We start from the raw sequence: 18,266 nt of genomic DNA, 5'->3' as shown, positions 1-18,266 counted from the left end.
TCCTGCTGATTTTGGTCAATAATATCCCAAATTAATTTTAAAGCTTCAGACACAGTGAAGGTAAAAACATAGGAATATTGTTTATATTTCTACACCAACCCTTCTTTGCAATATGAGGGAAAAGTAATAGCTTTCAATCAAACATAAACTGTATTAAAATATATAATAAATAATATGGAAAAAGCACAACTGTAGATCCTTTGAAGTTATTTTATAGTTACAGTAGATCAAATTTGTATAACACTTTTTAATTTGAAAGATTTAAAATGGCTATCAAGAACTGAATATATGGCATAAAAATATAGCAGTTGTTTAAGAGGAGCACTGTTCAGCTTTGGTTTTGAACTTTATTGTTGTGCAATTGCATACACAATACAATGTGTATTTGCAACTGTAGGAAAATGGAAAGAATATATTTACATGAGCTTGTTTTTAACCAGGACACTGATACTGAAAGTTCCTGTTATTTCCAAAGGAGTTTTTCAATGAGAAATCCTGGGGCTTATTTTATATGTCTTACGGGTGAGACAGCCCTGATTTAGACAAGTGTTTTTTCTATGGATATAAAACTTGTCATTCAAGTAAAAGGGTGGTACTGTAGGGAATAAGAATGACTTGAGATCTTTCAAATGGAAGAGAATGTTGCTATTCTTGACTTCGAACGACAGGCATTCTGAAATAAGGATATTTCAGAAATGTCTCACAGTTTCTCTTTAAAGACCTCAGTGCAGTCTTTAGCAGTATTATGCCTCTAAATTGTGCAGATCTAAAAACAAAATACAGCAGGTATTTTATATGTCTTACACTAACATCTAGATTCCTTTCTGAGTATACTTTGCATTGTTTGTGTGATGTTTGTGATGATGGAAATGAGTTTGTGATGATGGAAATCAGGTCTTAAACTGATTGCTGTCCAGGAAATAGCAGTACTATTGCTTGTTCTTAACAAAGAACTCATTCAGGGGTTAACTGAAGGTTTTGGGTTTTCTTGTAGCATGAAGAACTGCATCATTGGATATATACACAAGACATCTTTTCTCTCTATTAATATTTGAGTGCCCAAACTGTCCTCTTGCTGTTTTCTGGAACAGGCAGAATCTGTAACCTTCTATAAAAATCCATCTGCTGTTTTCCTTAGCTATTTCATGACATTCAAACTCTGGGCCATCTTCATACTTTTCCACTATGGCATTCTTAAAGTCCAGCAGTGCTGTGAATGAAGTCTTTGGTATGAGAACCAGGCTCATTACCAGAGTCATAGAATCATAGAAGCATAGAATCATAGAATCATAGAATGGTTTGGGTTGGAAAAGACCTTAGTTCCAACACCCCTGCCATTAGCAGGGACACCTCATACTAAACCATGTCACCTGAGGCTCTGTCCAACCTGGCCCTGAACACTGCCAGGGATGGAACATTCACAACCTTCCTGGGCAACCCATTCCAGTGTCTCACCACCCTCACTGTAAAGAACTTCTTCCTTAGATCTAATCTAAATTTCCCCTGTTAAAGTTCAAAGCCATTACCCATTGTTCTACCACTACAGTCCCTAATGAAGAGTTCCTCCCCAGCATCCTTATAGGCCCCCTTCAGATACTGGAAGGCTACTATGAAGTCTCCACGTAGCCTTTTCTTCTGCAGGCTGAACAACCCTAACTTCCTCAGCCTGTCTTCATATGGGAAAAAGTCCCCGTAGCTAAAGGAGATTCTCTAATCTTTAAGATTACCAAAGATAATCCTCTGTGTATGGAAGATATACAGAAGTAAGTTGTGAAAGTGAAATGTAAAAACAGCTAAAACTGAGTGTGTACCTTTGAAAGATGTACCTTTTTTTTATATTAAGGCTGTATCAGAGCCCTGCTTGGCTTTAAGACACTGTGTGAATATGGAAAAAATTAAAAAGAAAAAGTTATTTTTAACCTAGTCAATTTTTCTCAGCAAGAACATTTTTCTAAGCTTGAAAAGAGTTATCTTGGCACACATGCCTATATAGATGTATGTATGTTATTAAGGGTAAAATGTGAATTATATAGAGTACATGCCTTTTCAGTTGTACTGATGAGGATTTATAGTTTGGATGGTAAATCTTAGATTTAGAAAAAGAATTTATACCAAACATTAAGGTCACTTGATTATAATGCTTGCATTACTGTTGATTTTGAAATGCTTGTATTAACAGTTTTCAGTCTGTGTAAAACAACTGCACGCTATAAAGTTCTGTTTTAAACAAGGCACTTGAACCATAGCAAAATGTAAGAGATGTAGGCTCTAATAGTCAATTTAATTAAGTCAGAATCTTTATTTAAAGCAGATGATATTCTAAAATAACTTAGTGGAGGGACACCTTTTTTTTTTTTTTCTTTTACTAAAATTTTCTTGTTCTGCTCAGCTTCAAAGTAAGTTATGGTAAAGTTAAATAATGTGCTTTTATGCCAGGTTTCTCTACATGGAACCGTTTTTCAGTATTTCGTCCTTAATAATGCTACATGTAGATAAGCTATGAAATTATGCTGACGTACTTTCAGTCTCCGAACCTGAAAATCAGAGATTAAAAAAATTTGCAAACTGGGACTTGTGTGCAGCACTAAAAGCTTTAAATGGAACCTACTTGAATATGTACTTCAGGGCATGAGGGAATGGCATGTCAGAACACGCTGCTGACAGTATCCCTCATTAGTTTATTTTACCCTTGTACTGGGTAAGTTGACTTCAAGGAGAGAAGTGACTTCAGTGATCACCTCAGGTTTTATGTTGCTTTTACAGATGTCTGGATTTGAAAGAAGCATATGAATTTATTTGTGTCATTAGAGTCACAAGTGCAGGAAGTTCAGCAATTTCCCGTATTTATTTCACACTTCTAGTAGAAAAGTGACAAATTTAAATTTCACCTTTTCCTCTCATAGCAAAAATGAGCTTTGAATAGTGCAATACTTAGAGTAACTGTTCTGCCAGTGGTACAGTAGTGGTGATAAAAAGTGGTAAAGTTCATCTAATTAAAAGTGTCAGATTGAATGCAGTTCAATGAACTTTTTAGACAAGTTAACTCTAAACTTTGATTCTTTCTCTTTTTCTATTCCTAAATAGTCCATGTGTATGCATTTGTGCAGAAACACTCTGTTCAGAATGTTTCCAAATCAGTGAAACAAAAAAAATGTTTAGATCATAAAACTCCAATATATAACATATTACAATGTGGATTAAGTTCATGCATGCCTTCTCCCCCTTACTGCCTATGACTTGAAGTTCCTTATTAGTTTAGGGACTGTTAATGGTTTAATTGGCCTTGATTCTGTAGCTCTTTATTGATTGCAAAGTTTAATTATCCAGGGCTTGTTAATTTACATGTTAAAAACATTAAAGGGTATTCAAGACTCTTACATTATTAAAAGATATTAAAAACTTGTAGACATTTAACAGATGAATATAAATAGCTTTGTTTACAAGGCAAAAAAGGCAAAAAGGAGGATTAGTTTTGTGTGAAATAGAAAATATCTGGAGGCTGGAAGGCTGCTTCCTGTAATGCTACTTAAAACCACAACTATTCAGTGTGCACTTCTGCAGCCAAATTTGTTACATTTGCTCAGTTTGTGCTTTAGTAGAGAAATGGAATATGATATGGAACGAAGTCACATGTGTTGTCTACATTTGGTTAACGATGTAAAGCACATGGGAGACCACACAGAGTTTTCTTTTCAAAATGGATGGGAAACATGGAGGTGTCTTCCTTCAGTAAACTTTGCTTTGACACTGTTTGATTACAGCAAAAAGCAGGACTGAGAATCCTCACCAAAAAATTATTCATGAGTCCCCAGCAAACTCCTAGTTTCAGAGGGAGAACCCTTGTTTGGGATAAAGCAGTGTCAACAGCTGTGCCTGTGTAAAACTGGACCCATCACAGATGTTTGTCCAATCAAGGCCAGGGAAAAGCTATTTTCAGGGCTTGTGTTGAAATAAAAACAGTTGTTTTGCTTTTGCATTAGCTATCCAGAGATACAAGAAGAGAAAATGTAGAAAGTTTATCTGTTAAGCACACGTCTAATTTATTATCTGCCATCAGAACATGTGGAGGGGAAGTGGTCTGTAGTGCTTACAACAAAGCAGGACTTTTCCATAAACATTCCACTCTTAAGCTTGCTGTTGCACAAGGTACTATCTGTCTCCTTTGTATTTGGGAAAGCTACTGTTCATGAAGGCTGCTCATGTTAGGCCAAATAGCTTTATTAATGATAACCTCTTCCCTTTGATTTCTCACTGCTTTGGGTCATAAACACTAATCCTCCCAGGCACTTGCAAGTGACTTTCCAGGCAACCGTATTAATGCAGCAAACCCAAGGGTTAGGCTTGCTTTTGAGGGGGACATACCAAAGGGACTCCTGAGAACTAATGGTACTATTAGATATAACAGATGTGCTGCTGACACGTGAAAATCAAACTGAGAATGAGGTTTAAGTGAGAAGAAACATGTTATTGATGCAAACTCTCTCTCTTTTCGTGTTATGATTCTACCCCGATATCCTAGCCCCTTCCTTTAGTAAGCTTAATCAGTTCTCCCAGCACCGATTTTCAGTGCACTGCAGATTATAGTCACCTGGGCAAACTCTTCTTGCTGAGGGAGAGGCTGTCTGGGCCCAAGAGAGGTGAATTATCTATGGCTTGCAGTTCTGGGTGTGAATTTGGCAGTCTCTGAAGGAGTGATGTAGCAGAGGGTAAGAGCTGAATGCTGGGTTGAGAAAAAGTAGCTACAAATAGAAGCAGAAGGCTGGAAGAAGCAGGGCTAGTGGATACTGCAGAAGTCAGTTCAAGCTTACCAAACCTTGTCAGCACCTTCCTGTTTGTACATTTAAGTTATCTGGCAATTCAAAGGCATGCTTTAATGTGTGGGATTTGGTTTTGCATCTTTCTTGATAGCTTTATCCTTAAATAAAACTGCAAAATACTTTCCTATACTTTGAGTTGATTTCACAATACCTAAAGATATACAAAGTAATTTGCCTTGAGAAAAATCAGAAAGATATTCTTATATCACCTTTGCTGGACAGAAACAGTAGAAGAATTTTTACTGTGCTTCTGCAATGATTGTGCAAAGTTACGGCAGTTCCATGGAAGAATGAATATGATCTGTGTGGACTCTATCATCATCTCCTCTGTAGCCTAGGCAGCAACAGCACGTCTTCAAGTGACATATCTGTATCTTTCTGTGATCACACTTCAAAATGAGATTTTTTTTCTTTTTTCCATTATAAAAAGGTCTTGATTCATGCTTATGAATTATTAAGTATTGAAAACAATGCATGTAGTCTACCAAGAATAAAAGGCAGAATAGATATGCAGGATAAAATGTATGGCTTACTTCATACATATCACATAATATTGGTGTTAGAAGTATACTGTTTAATTAATTGTAATTAATCATAATTAATCCAGCTTCTTAATAACCATCTGCCTTGTGATAAAGAATGAATTACAGTAGGGGTCATTGAAAAAGGTTACAATGGGATTTCTAAAAACAGATTGGTTATTCCAAAGTTATTCTTTGATACAGTTTACCTGTGTGTTATTACATTTTGAGCATACAAACAAGCAAGTAAGAGTCTTTGCGATGCTTTTAAACTTAAATATTCTTAAGAGTGAAATAATGTAAAGATGAAGTCAAGACTGGATGAAGTCCTAGAAAATGCTTGTTCTTCATTTGCATCAATTGGAATTAATTTAAGGTGTATAGGTTTCCGTGTACATTAACCTCGTCTTGGGTTTTCTGTCATTTGGAGGTCACAGTGTTGCTGTTTCACTACTGAGTTAAATGACTGCTGGGGAGACAGATGTTCCTGGGAGGAGAAACAGAAGTTTGTCTCTGTTGTTAATTGCAGTGTAGTTCTTTGAAGCCTGCTGAGCCAGTACCTAATTAAACTGCACACACACACTGAACAATCGAAAAAGAAATGCTGCTCCTTTCAGATAACATTTAAGGTGACAATTTCTTCTCAAGTGAGATCTTCTTGGGGAAATCAATTTACTGCTGATGCAGAAACTCTTTCGATAATACTTCATTATGTGAAGGCATTACTGTAGCCCATGTACAGTATAGGAGAACGTGTGCCATTTGGAGATCTTGACTGTATCTAGTCACAGTCATGGGAAAAGTGAAGTTTCAGTTGTGTTTCTTTAATTTGAAGCCAGAGATATTTTCCTTGTCTGCAATAACATTATTCTGATGGTGATGTCCAATTGTGCTATACATTGAGCAGAAGCCCCTCATGAAATGTTTGGAGGCTGTAGACTACTGATGAGTTTTGTGATTGAAAATTCCTCAAATGTTGCTGCTTGACTTCTTTAATAACATCAGGCTGTATTCATTTGTTTTGGTTTTGCCTTAAGCCACAGATTTTGTGTCTTGGCTTTCTCACAACAGAGCCTACCAGGAGCACTGATGTTCCAAGTTCAAGTTCATACCTTTAAACATGCATTAAAGTAACTAAAATATGAGTTGAGGAAAAGAGAAGGCAAGACAAGCTGTGCAGTTTTTAACGACCAGTGCTAGACACTATTTTCTAAAGGTTTCTAGTACCCTAATAAGGTTAGTCATCTTTTCTGCACAACTGAAGCATGTGTGAGTTTCACTGTGTATGGTAGGAAGCCTAGGTCACAAATAGCCCTCAGTGTCTCACAAGAATGTTCCATGATGCTTTTATCATCCATAGAGATATATCTTTCTATGGATGTGCAGTTCCACTAACATAAGCAGAGCTCCTCATAGACAGAGAGGACCTGTGCACCCAGCTCTAGCCGCTTTGCAACATTAAAGCCCTAAAACCAGAGCAAGTAGGAAGCAGCTCAACTGGCAGAGAAAAAGAAAAGGGGGGAAAAAAAGGACAGTTAAATATTTGAAATAAAATGTATATTTGGGATTGCAAGGAGTAGGGGGAATACTTTCCTCATCTCACATTGTCTGAAAGATTTCAGCTTCTTTCTTGGTCCACAGAGGTATCAGCTCAAGAGACTGCTGCTGAGAAACAAAACCAGTCTCCTATTCTTAATAAGTGTTGTTTAGGCCACTCACCTGAGACAACAGATGTTCAGATCGCTACTCCAGGATGAAAATCTCAGTTTGCTGCCTATTTTGTGTTGATAATAATTGGACTTCCTAGAGCAAATAAGAATCATGTTTTCTCTTTGGGCTCAGTTGGAAATATCTTGTCCACAGAAGGGCTTTTTCATAGACATCTTTGGATTTCATGGCATCAAGTTAAAAAAAAAAAAGAAAAGAAAAAAAGTGTCCTGAGTGACTTTGGAGGGGTGTAGTTTCTCTAAGTTGTTTCTCTGTCCCTAGAATGAACAGCCAAAACCCTATATCTCAGTATCTGCTGACACTGGTACGTCTCTCAATCCAAACTGGGATCAAAATTATTATAATCAAGCTCTTTCTCCTATCCTTCCTTCCTTCCTCCAATGTTCCTTCCACATCACATCTTTTCTCTCCTTTTCCTTACTTCTGAACTTCATAACTTCATTTTATTTGAATTTAAGAGTGCTTTATTATTTTTTAAGAATATTTTTTAAAATCTGCTCGTTTTGTGTGCACTTAAGGGAATAATCCTTCTGCCTTTATTCTGACCTATTATTTGGTAGACTGATCTCTGGGTGACTGGAAACATTTATTAAGACAAAACAATTAACTGGAGGATTAATTTACTTCTGATTGGTTTCTCTCAAAGTCAGACCAGAAAAGTCTCCACTGAGCAGTAATATTAAACAGGGCCAAAATGAGAAGGGTGACTATATGCCAATGGGAGCAAAGAAAGACTTATGTTTAGAATGGATTAATGTAGTGATGTATGGCAAAAGAGATGATTTGCCACAGTATAAAAAATTTCTCCTAGATTGTTACCTTTTATGTTCAAAATTTCAGTTAAGGAACAGAATGTAGGAGTCACTGTCACTTCCTGAGTCGTGCCTTAGATCAGAAACATTTGCTGAAGACATCTGCTTTGTGGAAGTCATGTATACAGCATTTCTTAAGTCTGAGGTATGACTCATGGGAAAGCTATAGAAAATGGGTTGGTCTTTCTGAGTTCTGAATACCTGACTTCTCTACATTGCCAGATTGTTAAAAGTTTAAAGAAAACACAAATTGTCTCTCTGTTTTAGGGAAAGAAAGGAAAAAGCAAGAAACAGTTACTGGGAAAGGCTTAGGAGAAGTATGTAATTCTTCCAAGGGGATAGGTGCGCATTTTGAACATGTCATATTATTTTCTTTTGGTGTGTTCTTCTCCTAAGGGGACTTGTACAATGTAATTTGGTGAAAATCACTAAATGTTCCTCTATGTATTAAAGAACCGTTGTGGTTTGGTAAGCAAACTTTGTATCTGTGTTGATCCTTTTGCCTTAGCAGAGAGATGTTGAACAGATCCATTCCCCTCCATTGTTTTAGATTTCTGTTAAAAAAATATACCTTTGCTATCAGTTGCCCTCTCTATAAAAAAGACACTAATTTATCAATATCAAGTTTTTATAAGGAAAAAAGGCATCAATTTTTCTTAGTACCCTCTAACCATCTTACCCTTTTTTTTCAGCTCTTCTGATGGCACCTTCTCATATGTAAAATCATAAATCAGCAAGTTTCTGGTGTCATTTTGACAACTGTTAGATTGGTATTATGTTCCTTCCCTATTTTTTTCTGGCTTATGTAGAATCAGAGAATAATACCAGGCTTGCATTTCAAAGTGTGAAGCTATTTATAGGATGTGGAGATACTGTCTGTATGTTTCTTTTCAAGTCTATGTAAGAGAAATCGATTTTTCTTTTCTAACTAGTACATCCTAGGACTTTAGCACAGAATAAACAGTAGAAGAGTAAGAAACAGAGCAAAACTCTAAACTTGTATTTGTTTTCTGGACTTCAGGTAATGGAACATTGATTGGAGCTTCCGCAAACGTTGTTTGTGCAGGAATTGCTGAACAGCATGGTTATGGCTTCTCTTTCATGGAGTTTTTCAGGTACAATTTTAAACTTCTTATGTTAAATCTGTCATTTTATTTTTCTGTAGACAAACAATGGATTCTCCAAGGAGACAATCTGGAGAAAGGACCTATAAAATAGACTTGTGTTCCTAATTTGGTTTTGGCAACTGAAATGAGGGTGGAGGGAGATATTGTTAGGTACTGTGGATAGAATGCATAAAGGTGTGGAACCACAGGAGAAACAAAGCCTCAGAAATTCCTGCTTTGATCACCCTCAACTTACCCTAAGCGCTGTAGTGACACTAAATTCTTGATTTGTTATTTAATACAGTTCAAATGTTTCCCATCTGCACATTTTCATGATGTTCCACTGCCAGGAGAAAGTGGAATGTCCCAATTTAGACTGAGTAGAACTTCACTTCATGATCCCATGAGTAAACCTATTTATCCAAAAGCAATTACTTCTTTTGACTAAATGCTTAGCATCTAAGAGTGAAAGTGTGATGCACAGCTAGTAACAGCTCAAGTTGTTGTTTAATAATCGTTTAATTAATAATTAATAATTGTTGTTTAATAATGGAAGTTCCTTTGCAGGTTTTTAAGGGACCAGGTGAACTTAATGCATACAATAGTTTAATATTTTTCCAAACACTTCCAGTTTTTGAGACTGTGGTTGAAAGGTGTAAATGGAAACTGGCAGAGGACTAGACATGGAGTTAAAGTGTACTTGATTTAACTAAAACATAATTCCTTGTTTATTTTTCTGCGTATTTAGGGCAAAGGATACTGTTAAGTTCACTCTGTTATTTTTTTTCTCTTTTTTCTTTACATTTTAGATTTTAGTTTCTCACCTCTACCAGCTTTCTTTTGTATTGTTACTTCAAAGTAAAAATACATACCTGCGTAATTAATACGATTATTCATATGGGAGTATCTGGAATAGAGGCAATGATAAGCCTAAAAAGAAAGGTAGTCTGAACTGTTCTTGCTAAAACTCTTGCTATGAGCATGTCCTGCTCACAGCACAGTTTAGCTCTTCACCCATCATCTCCTGATGATAGGATTTAGAAAGACAGAATGACTATCAAATGAAAGTCTTGGTTGTCAGGACCTTTGAGGCTGCAGTACAATCTTACATAGTACACAGTGATAACTAACAGACTTCTTGGAGGTCAAACCCTTATACTAAAAATATGGTGATGCAACAATAATGAAACTGTGGATTGTTCATGTTTCAACTTCAGATTTTCAGCTTGTCATTTCGGGATTTAACTTGTATGTAGCATTAACAATATGTGTCCTATGTAGATTTGTTCTTAAAGCTTCCATGACACTAACGGAGTACCTAAGCAGAAACGAGGATATAAAGCCTTGCTAGTCTCTTCAGCAGTGTTCACTGGAATGTACTCTTTGAGAAGATTGAAGGCAATACACACATGTTATCCACTTGGTATGGTTCATGGTTCCTCTTCTCTTTTTTTAAGAGGGTAACGGTGGCAGCCCAGCTGATGTGTTGTACAATGCTGTTTGGCTGCCCAGCCAGAGCCAGAGGTAGACAGGTGTGATAACTTGCCTCAAATGCTGTGGTATGACCAGCCTGATGTGTTTCTATCTGGAGTGCCTTCAGCAGAAGAAATTCTGTGCCAGGGGGGTGCATGCCTGAATGGTGATGAATGCTGTAGTTTGCCAGAAGTCTAGCAACCCTGGGGAAAGTCCCTCTCCAGAGGCACAGCTAGTCACTTCCATACCTGGATCAAGAGTTGTACCTCCCCAAGGACGTGGGGGCATTCATCTCCTTCCAGACTGCTACACATGGCCGGATGTAAGGGGAAGACAGCCAGCCCTGGTTTCCCATTCTCACCTTCCAAGCAACTCAGGCCCATATGCTGGAAGTGTTGTGCCTGGAAAGGAGGCCCCAGTAGGATGGCATTTAGGTGGTAAAGATTATACTGAAAAGAGAGGGAGAAAGGCATAGATCCTCCCTCCCTGTGTTGAAGCACCTTCAATTGGCCGGGTTCAGAGTTCACTGCTGGTTGAGCAGATATCAAGTCCTGCCTGTGAATGAGGTAGCCAGTGTCACTGCGTCTCTTATCCAGAACACATCTGGGTCTTGTTCCCTTCTCCCACCTTAACTGTCAACGCAGTTCTGTCTGAAAGTGCTCACAAGACGAAGAGCAAAATTTCCTGTGACAAAAGATGCCTTGGTTGCTATGAATTCCTCTTGCTGTTCCTGGCCCTTAGGAGCTTTTCTTGATACTTCATTATGTTCCACTGAGATAAAAAGATTCTTATGTCCCTTAGAAAATAAAAATACTGTAATAAGCTTTATCACCATGAAAATATTTTTACTTTTGAATCTGTTATACATGGTGTTATGGCAACCAAAAGGGGCTTCTACTAGTGTACCAGCAGCAAAAAGAAGATTGGATGACATGTGAGCCTACCACTGAATGGGGAAATAACCTCCTTATAAAGGATGTGAAGAAGGCAGAAGGTTTCAGTGCTGTGATCAGCAAACAAAGTCCAGCTGGAGGCAAGCCACCAGTGGCGCTCCCCAGGGTGCTTGTGATCCCTGGCAGTGCCTTCTAAGCTCAGCCATTCTGAGATTTAGCTTTTAACCAGTCCCAGAAATCTAAAGGCGAATAATAACTGCTGCTGTATGACTCAAATTCGAAGGAAAGGAAACAATACTAAGACTAAAAGAAAACTGAAAGTCCTAGGAAGATCAAGCTCAGAAGTAGCAATTTGCCTTTGCTTTTTTTGAGTCAGTCCATACAAATTACACTTCTTTTCCACCTTGAAAACTTCCTCATCAAACTGTATCTATGTGTTTTAATCTTTCCTCCTGAAAAAAATCTTATATGCACCCTAACTTTTCATTATCCTTCTAATAATTCAGAAGACAGAGCTGAACACGATATGCCAGGCATAGTCCTTCTATTTTTTGTCCCATTTACAAAGAGAAGATTAAATACAAAAAGGACCCATTTGCCTTTTCATTGTTAATCTAGGCCATTTCAAATTCCTGTTTAATTTACTATTCACTGTTAAATCCAAGTTTCTTTCAGTTTTCACATTACTTACCTGAGTATATCTATTGTCATCACCCCCAAGTTCTTATACTTTTCCTACATTGTGTTTTTAATTAACAGATTATCAATCAGCAAAGATGAAAGGGAGTTGGTGTGCTATGTGATCTAGTAAGCGAATTGGAGGATGGACACAAATACAAATATTTAAGTGGTAAAACCAGAAATAATTGTGAGCCAGTGGGGTTTGAAAAAGGAGATAGAGAGCAGTGGGATATTTGCAGTACATGGTCAAGGGTAAACATTAGAGCAAGCGAATGAGCATTATGCCTCTGGAGAGAAGAACAACTTTTTGCTAATCTTGGCCTTGTAGAAAACATCAGATGTGTTAATAACATGGAGGTAATTGCTCAGGGACAGCATATATGAGCAAACAGAAGGCAGGGAAAGATAATAAGCATATTACAATTTTCAGTCTAGTTATCAGAGAAATATCAAATTATAAATACGAGCTTAACATAAAGGAAAACGCCAAATTTTCTTGGCAAATGGTCAAATCATGGCAGCATGGTCTTGTTGCATGAATGATTTCCAGAGGTTAATATGATGATTTTTATGTCAGTTAAGACCGTAGAACAATTGAGAGCTTTGTTCTTCTCTAGGAATAAGATAAAAGAAATAGCATTGCAGATGTCTCTTCCAATCTAGATGCTTCATTTCAAGTTGGTTTTTGTTTGTTTGTTTGTTGTAATTTTTGTAATTTTTACTAACATATCTTTGAGTTTGTTTGATGCAATATAGCAATCCACCAGGTCAGTCCACCCTATGGAATATCAAAATTATATTCCACAGGTATCCTTTTGTTACCAATGAAAAATCTGGTTCCAGCTTCATAGAAGAAATTCTCATTGTTGTAGGGGCTTTAATTATCTGTTTCCACTTGCTAATAAAATTGCCAGCTTGATTTTAATTTTCTCTTTAAGAGAGGCATTTATAACCTTACAAAGATATGTAGTATTTCAAACAGAAAATAAGTCATGTTCCTTCATCCTATTTGAATTCACTACCAATCACACCCGTGTGTCTGTGATGCATGACATGATTAAAAAAAAAAAAGAGAATCGAGAATCACAGATAAATGCTGAATTTACTTGACATAAAAAGAAAGTGGGTATTATGGGAAACACTCTATTTTTATTTCAAGCAAATTTTGACTGACTGTGAATATATTATGGTGCGGGACATATAGGTAAGAGAAGAATGAATTGGATAACTCTGTGTAATGAGATAAGAATACAGGAGAGATGATTTGAATCATGAGGAAGCAGTCTATCCACAGGAACAGGGTATGAGTCTAAGGACCTAATTTAGATTACAGTGGTAAGGTTAGCTGAGCATAATCCTGAAAGCATTGTACATAGTTTCAGGTTTGCATTTTTCTGTCATTGCTCCCCGTTTATATGTCATCTGAAGAGCTGAATTAATATTGACTATCTTCTCTGGGAATAACAATAATTTGGAAGTGTCAAAAATTGTTGATTTCTGATAATACCTTAGAAAAGAACTTGTTTTCATCATAGGATTTGTCTTGGGAGGTAGTCACAGCAAAAATATTTACAGTAGGATATCCCATTTATCCCTTCTTGAGAGCACTCACCCATAAAGACTGTGAAATAGTGCTTCCCGTGAGAACTGTCGTTCATGCATGTGGGAGGACAAATGTGATGTTCTTTGCTACTGCCTGGGTATCCTATTTGCACAACATACCGAAAATAACTGTTAAAAAAACCACATTGGGCTCTGTAAAGCCATAAAAATGTGTCTACTTGATTATGTGTTAGACAGTTGTAGTCCTTTTCCTTAATTTTTCCTACTTTCTTGCTATTAACACCACTCTATGAGAAACAGTGTTGCTGTTCTAAGGCTGATTCTGATCAGAATGAAACCAGCTGAAGTATTCTGGGTGTAAATATTGATGATGGAGACTTTGATTGAGCAACGCGGCATCTAAACACACAGAATCACAGAATCACGGAATGGTTTGGGTTGGAAGGGACCTTAAAGATCATCCAGTTCCAACCCACCCTGCCATGAGCAGGGATGCCCCACACTAGAGCAGGTTGCTCAAAGCCCCCATCCAGCCTGTCCTTGAACACTATCAGGGATAGTGCACCCACAGCTTCTCTGGGCAACCTGTTCCAGTGTCTCACCACCCTCACAGTGAAGAACTTTTTCCTAATATCTAATCTAAATCTTCCCCCTTGACCTAACGTTGAACACAATTCACCTGTGGGCTTTCTGATCAACTGTGCAGCTCTAGAAGATAGAATTTTAGGATGTTCCAAGTATTTAACAAAGATTCAATTAATACATATGAAAATATTTAGTCTAGATTTAGGCAACTGAGTTTAACAAATGTAGTTTATATTTTAACATGTTATTCACTATTATGCTAAGAAAGGCAAAGCTATAGACAATCTTCATTTTCAGCTGATCTCTTAATGAGGCAAAAAGGTAGTTCAGCATGTATTCATCTTCCAATATCAGGTTCTGGGCTGCCAGTTTTATTTCAGCTATCCAAGAACAGTCATTGTCAGTGTTGGTCTAACAACTGCTTTTAAGCTTTATGCTGACATCTGTGGCAGTTGAGTAAAGTGAATGCTGTTTATTTTAAACAGTTGCATAGCTTACATCAAACCCTATGAAAGTAAGCATTCATGCAATAGTGTGGTGCAAACTCTTTTAAGAATAATTCCTGAGTTACGGATGATTTTTTTTTTAAGATTCTTTTGATTTTATTTAAGGTCAAGAAACACTCTAAGTGTAAATGTAAACAAACGTGGGTTTAGCTTGTTTATTTTTAGGCAAATATGGGGGAAATAGTATTTCAAGCCTTCAAATATGAAGATATTTCCTTTGGCAACATGAAATATGATTTATATGTATCATATGAAGTTTTTCATATAGCTTAAAATGCTTCTATGTCTTCTAAGTAGAGACCATATCTTTTAATTGTTTGGCCTTCTGAACATACAAGTCCTGATTTTTATTTCTCTTATTGCTGTGAAGTCTTTTGGTTTAGCAAATTAGTTTCCAGTAAAGGTAGATGGGATTTAAATACTTACCATCTTATTCAGCTTAAATAAGGTAATGTGATGCAGGTATTAAAATTTTATGTTGGTTTTCTATTTAAAGTCTATGAAATGCGTGTGTTTCATCTTCATTATTTTTGAAAATGGAGGTTTAAAATGCAATTGCAGTAATCCAGTGTTTCATTGGGCTCTACAGGAAGCACCAATCCTCCAGACACATATACATCCCTTTAATACTATGGGGTAAGCTCATGGAAGTAGTACCTAATCAAAGGATTATAGAAGAACCATTGAAAAATTCAGGTTGGAAGGGACCTTAGGAGGTCTCTTATCTAGCCTTGTGCTCAAAGCAGGGTTGCACAGGGCCAGCACTGCTCCACTGCCTGGCTGTCTCTATGGAGAAAATGTTTCTCCTCTCTTGTTTCTGCTTGTGCCAGTTTTCTCTCACAGTTCTGTCACACACCACTGTAAGGTGCACAGCTCCAGCTTTTCAGTCACCCCCTGCAGGTGCTGGGCATACTGCTACCTGATGCTGTCTCTTCCCCAGCTGACCCAGCCCAGCAACCCTTGCCTCTTCTCAAGGGGCAAATGGTCCAGTTCCCCACTGCCCTGGGGATCCACTGAAGTGCACCCAGTTTGTCTGTGTCTTTCCTGTGTTGGAAGACAGTATTAATTGAAGAATGTCTCATAAAATCCTCAGTTTCAAAACTTCAATGCTGAAGGTTCCCAGATTTGTTTAAAGTGATTATAAATTGTATATATATGTATACATGACATACACAAACAAATTGAATTAAACTTTTATTAACATAAATTTTGATTATGGGTCAGTTGTGGCCAAGCATGAATAACAGTACCTCAAGTGAGTGAAATCCTTGTAACCAAATAACATGAAGATACTTGACTATGAAATTATCATCAGATATAAAAAATTATTTATTTTGAGTGGTGGAGCAAGCTGCATAATAAAGCAAAACCATATCAAGGTAAGAGCCAGATCAAATTTTTCATGTTTAAAAATATTATTGTTTTAAATTCTGAAGTGGTGTACACCATTTAGGAGGCCTAATATGTAACCTCTGAATTGCCTCATAGGACTTCAGGATATCTTTCCCTTCCACTAGCATAAAGCTTCTGTTTCTAGCCTCTTATGACGACATTTTATTAGCTGTGAAATCCAGACTATCTCCTGATATAAGTAGTTATGAAAAAATGAAAAGTCCGTGCCACATCTTGCGTTCCAAAGTCTGCTATTTTGCATAGGTACTGAGTCTCCAAAACTTGTGTGTTGAATTTTGTTTATGTGGGTTTTGAAAATGTGTAAACTGGGGACAAGTCTGCACCAAATGGGACACTGACAATCTGTGGAGAAGGTTGTGGTTTTGGGTTCTGGTTTTTTTGCAGATCAGTGGTTCTTCAGAATTCAGAATTTCTCAGGTGTTCAGAAATTCATAAATTTGAAAGGTTAAATTCAGGAAGACTACAGGACAAGGTCTAAAGAATATTGGTCTGTCGTGCAAATGAGTAATGAATGTAATTCTAGGAGCTTTTCCCTAGATGTTGCAAACTCCTCACATTTCTGGTGTATTTGCAAGTATACTTTTTTCCCTTTTGTGAAATACTATATGTATACATAATATGAATATAATTATCCATCCAGTTCTTGCAGATATTTTTAGTTTACTGACATTACATATCACTAAAGTAAGTAAGGAAAAGAACTACACATAAAAATAAAGCTTAGAGAGAAAGACTGTTTTGGATCAAGCTAAAACCAGATAAGAATTTAATTTCTATTGTTAGCTGAAATGCAGGATACTGATCCTGATTTATTCTGAAAAACATAATAGCAGTATGAATGGAATAATTAGGTTTGTTACTGGAGAATGTATGATCACGCTGGTGCTTCTACTAGATCTACGGGTTATAGGAGTGATCATGTTTATAGCGTATTCTTTACAAATTTCATGCAGTGGAAGTCATAAACAGTATAGAGTAATTTAACACTTTGAAACTAATCAATGAACAGTGAGGAGAGTGGTAAACGTAACATATATCTATATTTTTGCAGCATTGATCATAATCCATTCTTTGTCACCTTTTCTAAATACAGACTACCAGCAGAATCAATACTTAATAACTTCCCGATAGCACTTAGAATAAAAATAATTTTAACATGATTTCTAGATATTTTCTAGCAGTGTCAGAAAGTGGATATTCTGCTGGGTTTGTATAGTTCTTCTCCTTGAAAATAATTTTATGCAAAGGTTTTAAACATTGTGTCTTCCTTCATGAAAGACCTAAAATTCTCCCCCAATGCATCTGTACTAGTTATGTCATTAGGCTGATACAACCTGTTGGGATAGATGCTAGGAATCATCTTTCAAGACTTTATATATAGAATCCTATGTAATCTGTAGGATTCTACAGTGTTAATCTACATTAAACAAATCTGCCTAAGCATACCTGGAAAGCATTAAATGCCAAGTTTTGTATTCAAAATACATGGGATGGATTTTTCTCTGCATACATACTTGTAGCTGTGTTGAGTGCAGAAGGAGTCTGGAACTCCTACACAGGTAAAGTTTGGCAAGATGAATCCCTTTCTTGTCTATTCCAACCAATGTTTTCTAATTTTATTTCATATTCAGTACAGATGGCAAGGAGAAGCTAGAGAGTTGGAAGGGAAAAGTTAGATTAAAGAAATTGGGAGCTATGCTGAGGCATTCTGGAAACAGGAAGGGACAACTTTCATACATGGAAATAGTAGTTCTTTCTTCCCGAGAGTGGAAAGAGCATTCCTATTAGTATTTCCTTCCAATAGAAAACAGGGGGAAGTAAGTAAGTAGGGGGAGAAGAAACAAAGAGAAAGAAGGTAAGATGTACCCAGGTCTCATTGCAGATTGGACCTGGTACATGGGCTTCTAGAACATAGCTGTTTGGAGACTCACACTGCTCATGTTCTTAGAGTAAGGCTTTGTGTACTGCTATTAGCATCTGGCTTCTTATTCTCTACTGCTATTGTGTTGAACTTTTAAATTTAGTGAGTTTTTACATGCAGATGAATATTGAAACACATGAAGTAAATCAGATGTGCCTCAGGATGGAATGATTCCTGTAGATAATCCCCAGTTAGTTAATCCATGAATTTGTATTTTAACTCATACGTAAGAAATCACATTTATCGT

The 18,266-nt window shown here is 36.9% G+C and overlaps 1 protein-coding gene across 1 annotated transcript in view; it reads left to right on the top strand.

Annotated features, from left to right (window-relative positions):
* The window catches only part of LOC104404079 (P protein-like), a gene marked incomplete at its 5' end in the record, with an annotated part of 68,773 nt that extends 59,677 nt beyond the window's left edge, over nt 1-9,096 (top strand). The window contains one exon of the mRNA XM_010012430.1: nt 8,900-9,096. Within this exon, the coding sequence (XP_010010732.1) occupies nt 8,900-9,096 (197 nt within the window). The remainder of the gene's footprint in view (nt 1-8,899) is intronic.
* Nucleotides 9,097-18,266: the final 9,170 nt, after the last annotated feature.

The sequence above is a fragment of the Nestor notabilis genome, unplaced genomic scaffold, assembly GCF_000696875.1.
Source record: "Nestor notabilis isolate BGI_N333 unplaced genomic scaffold, ASM69687v1 scaffold884, whole genome shotgun sequence".
NCBI lineage: Eukaryota > Metazoa > Chordata > Aves > Psittaciformes > Psittacidae > Nestor > Nestor notabilis.
Note: the sequence above shows the minus strand (reverse complement) of the source record. Positions and strands in the feature narration are given on the sequence as shown.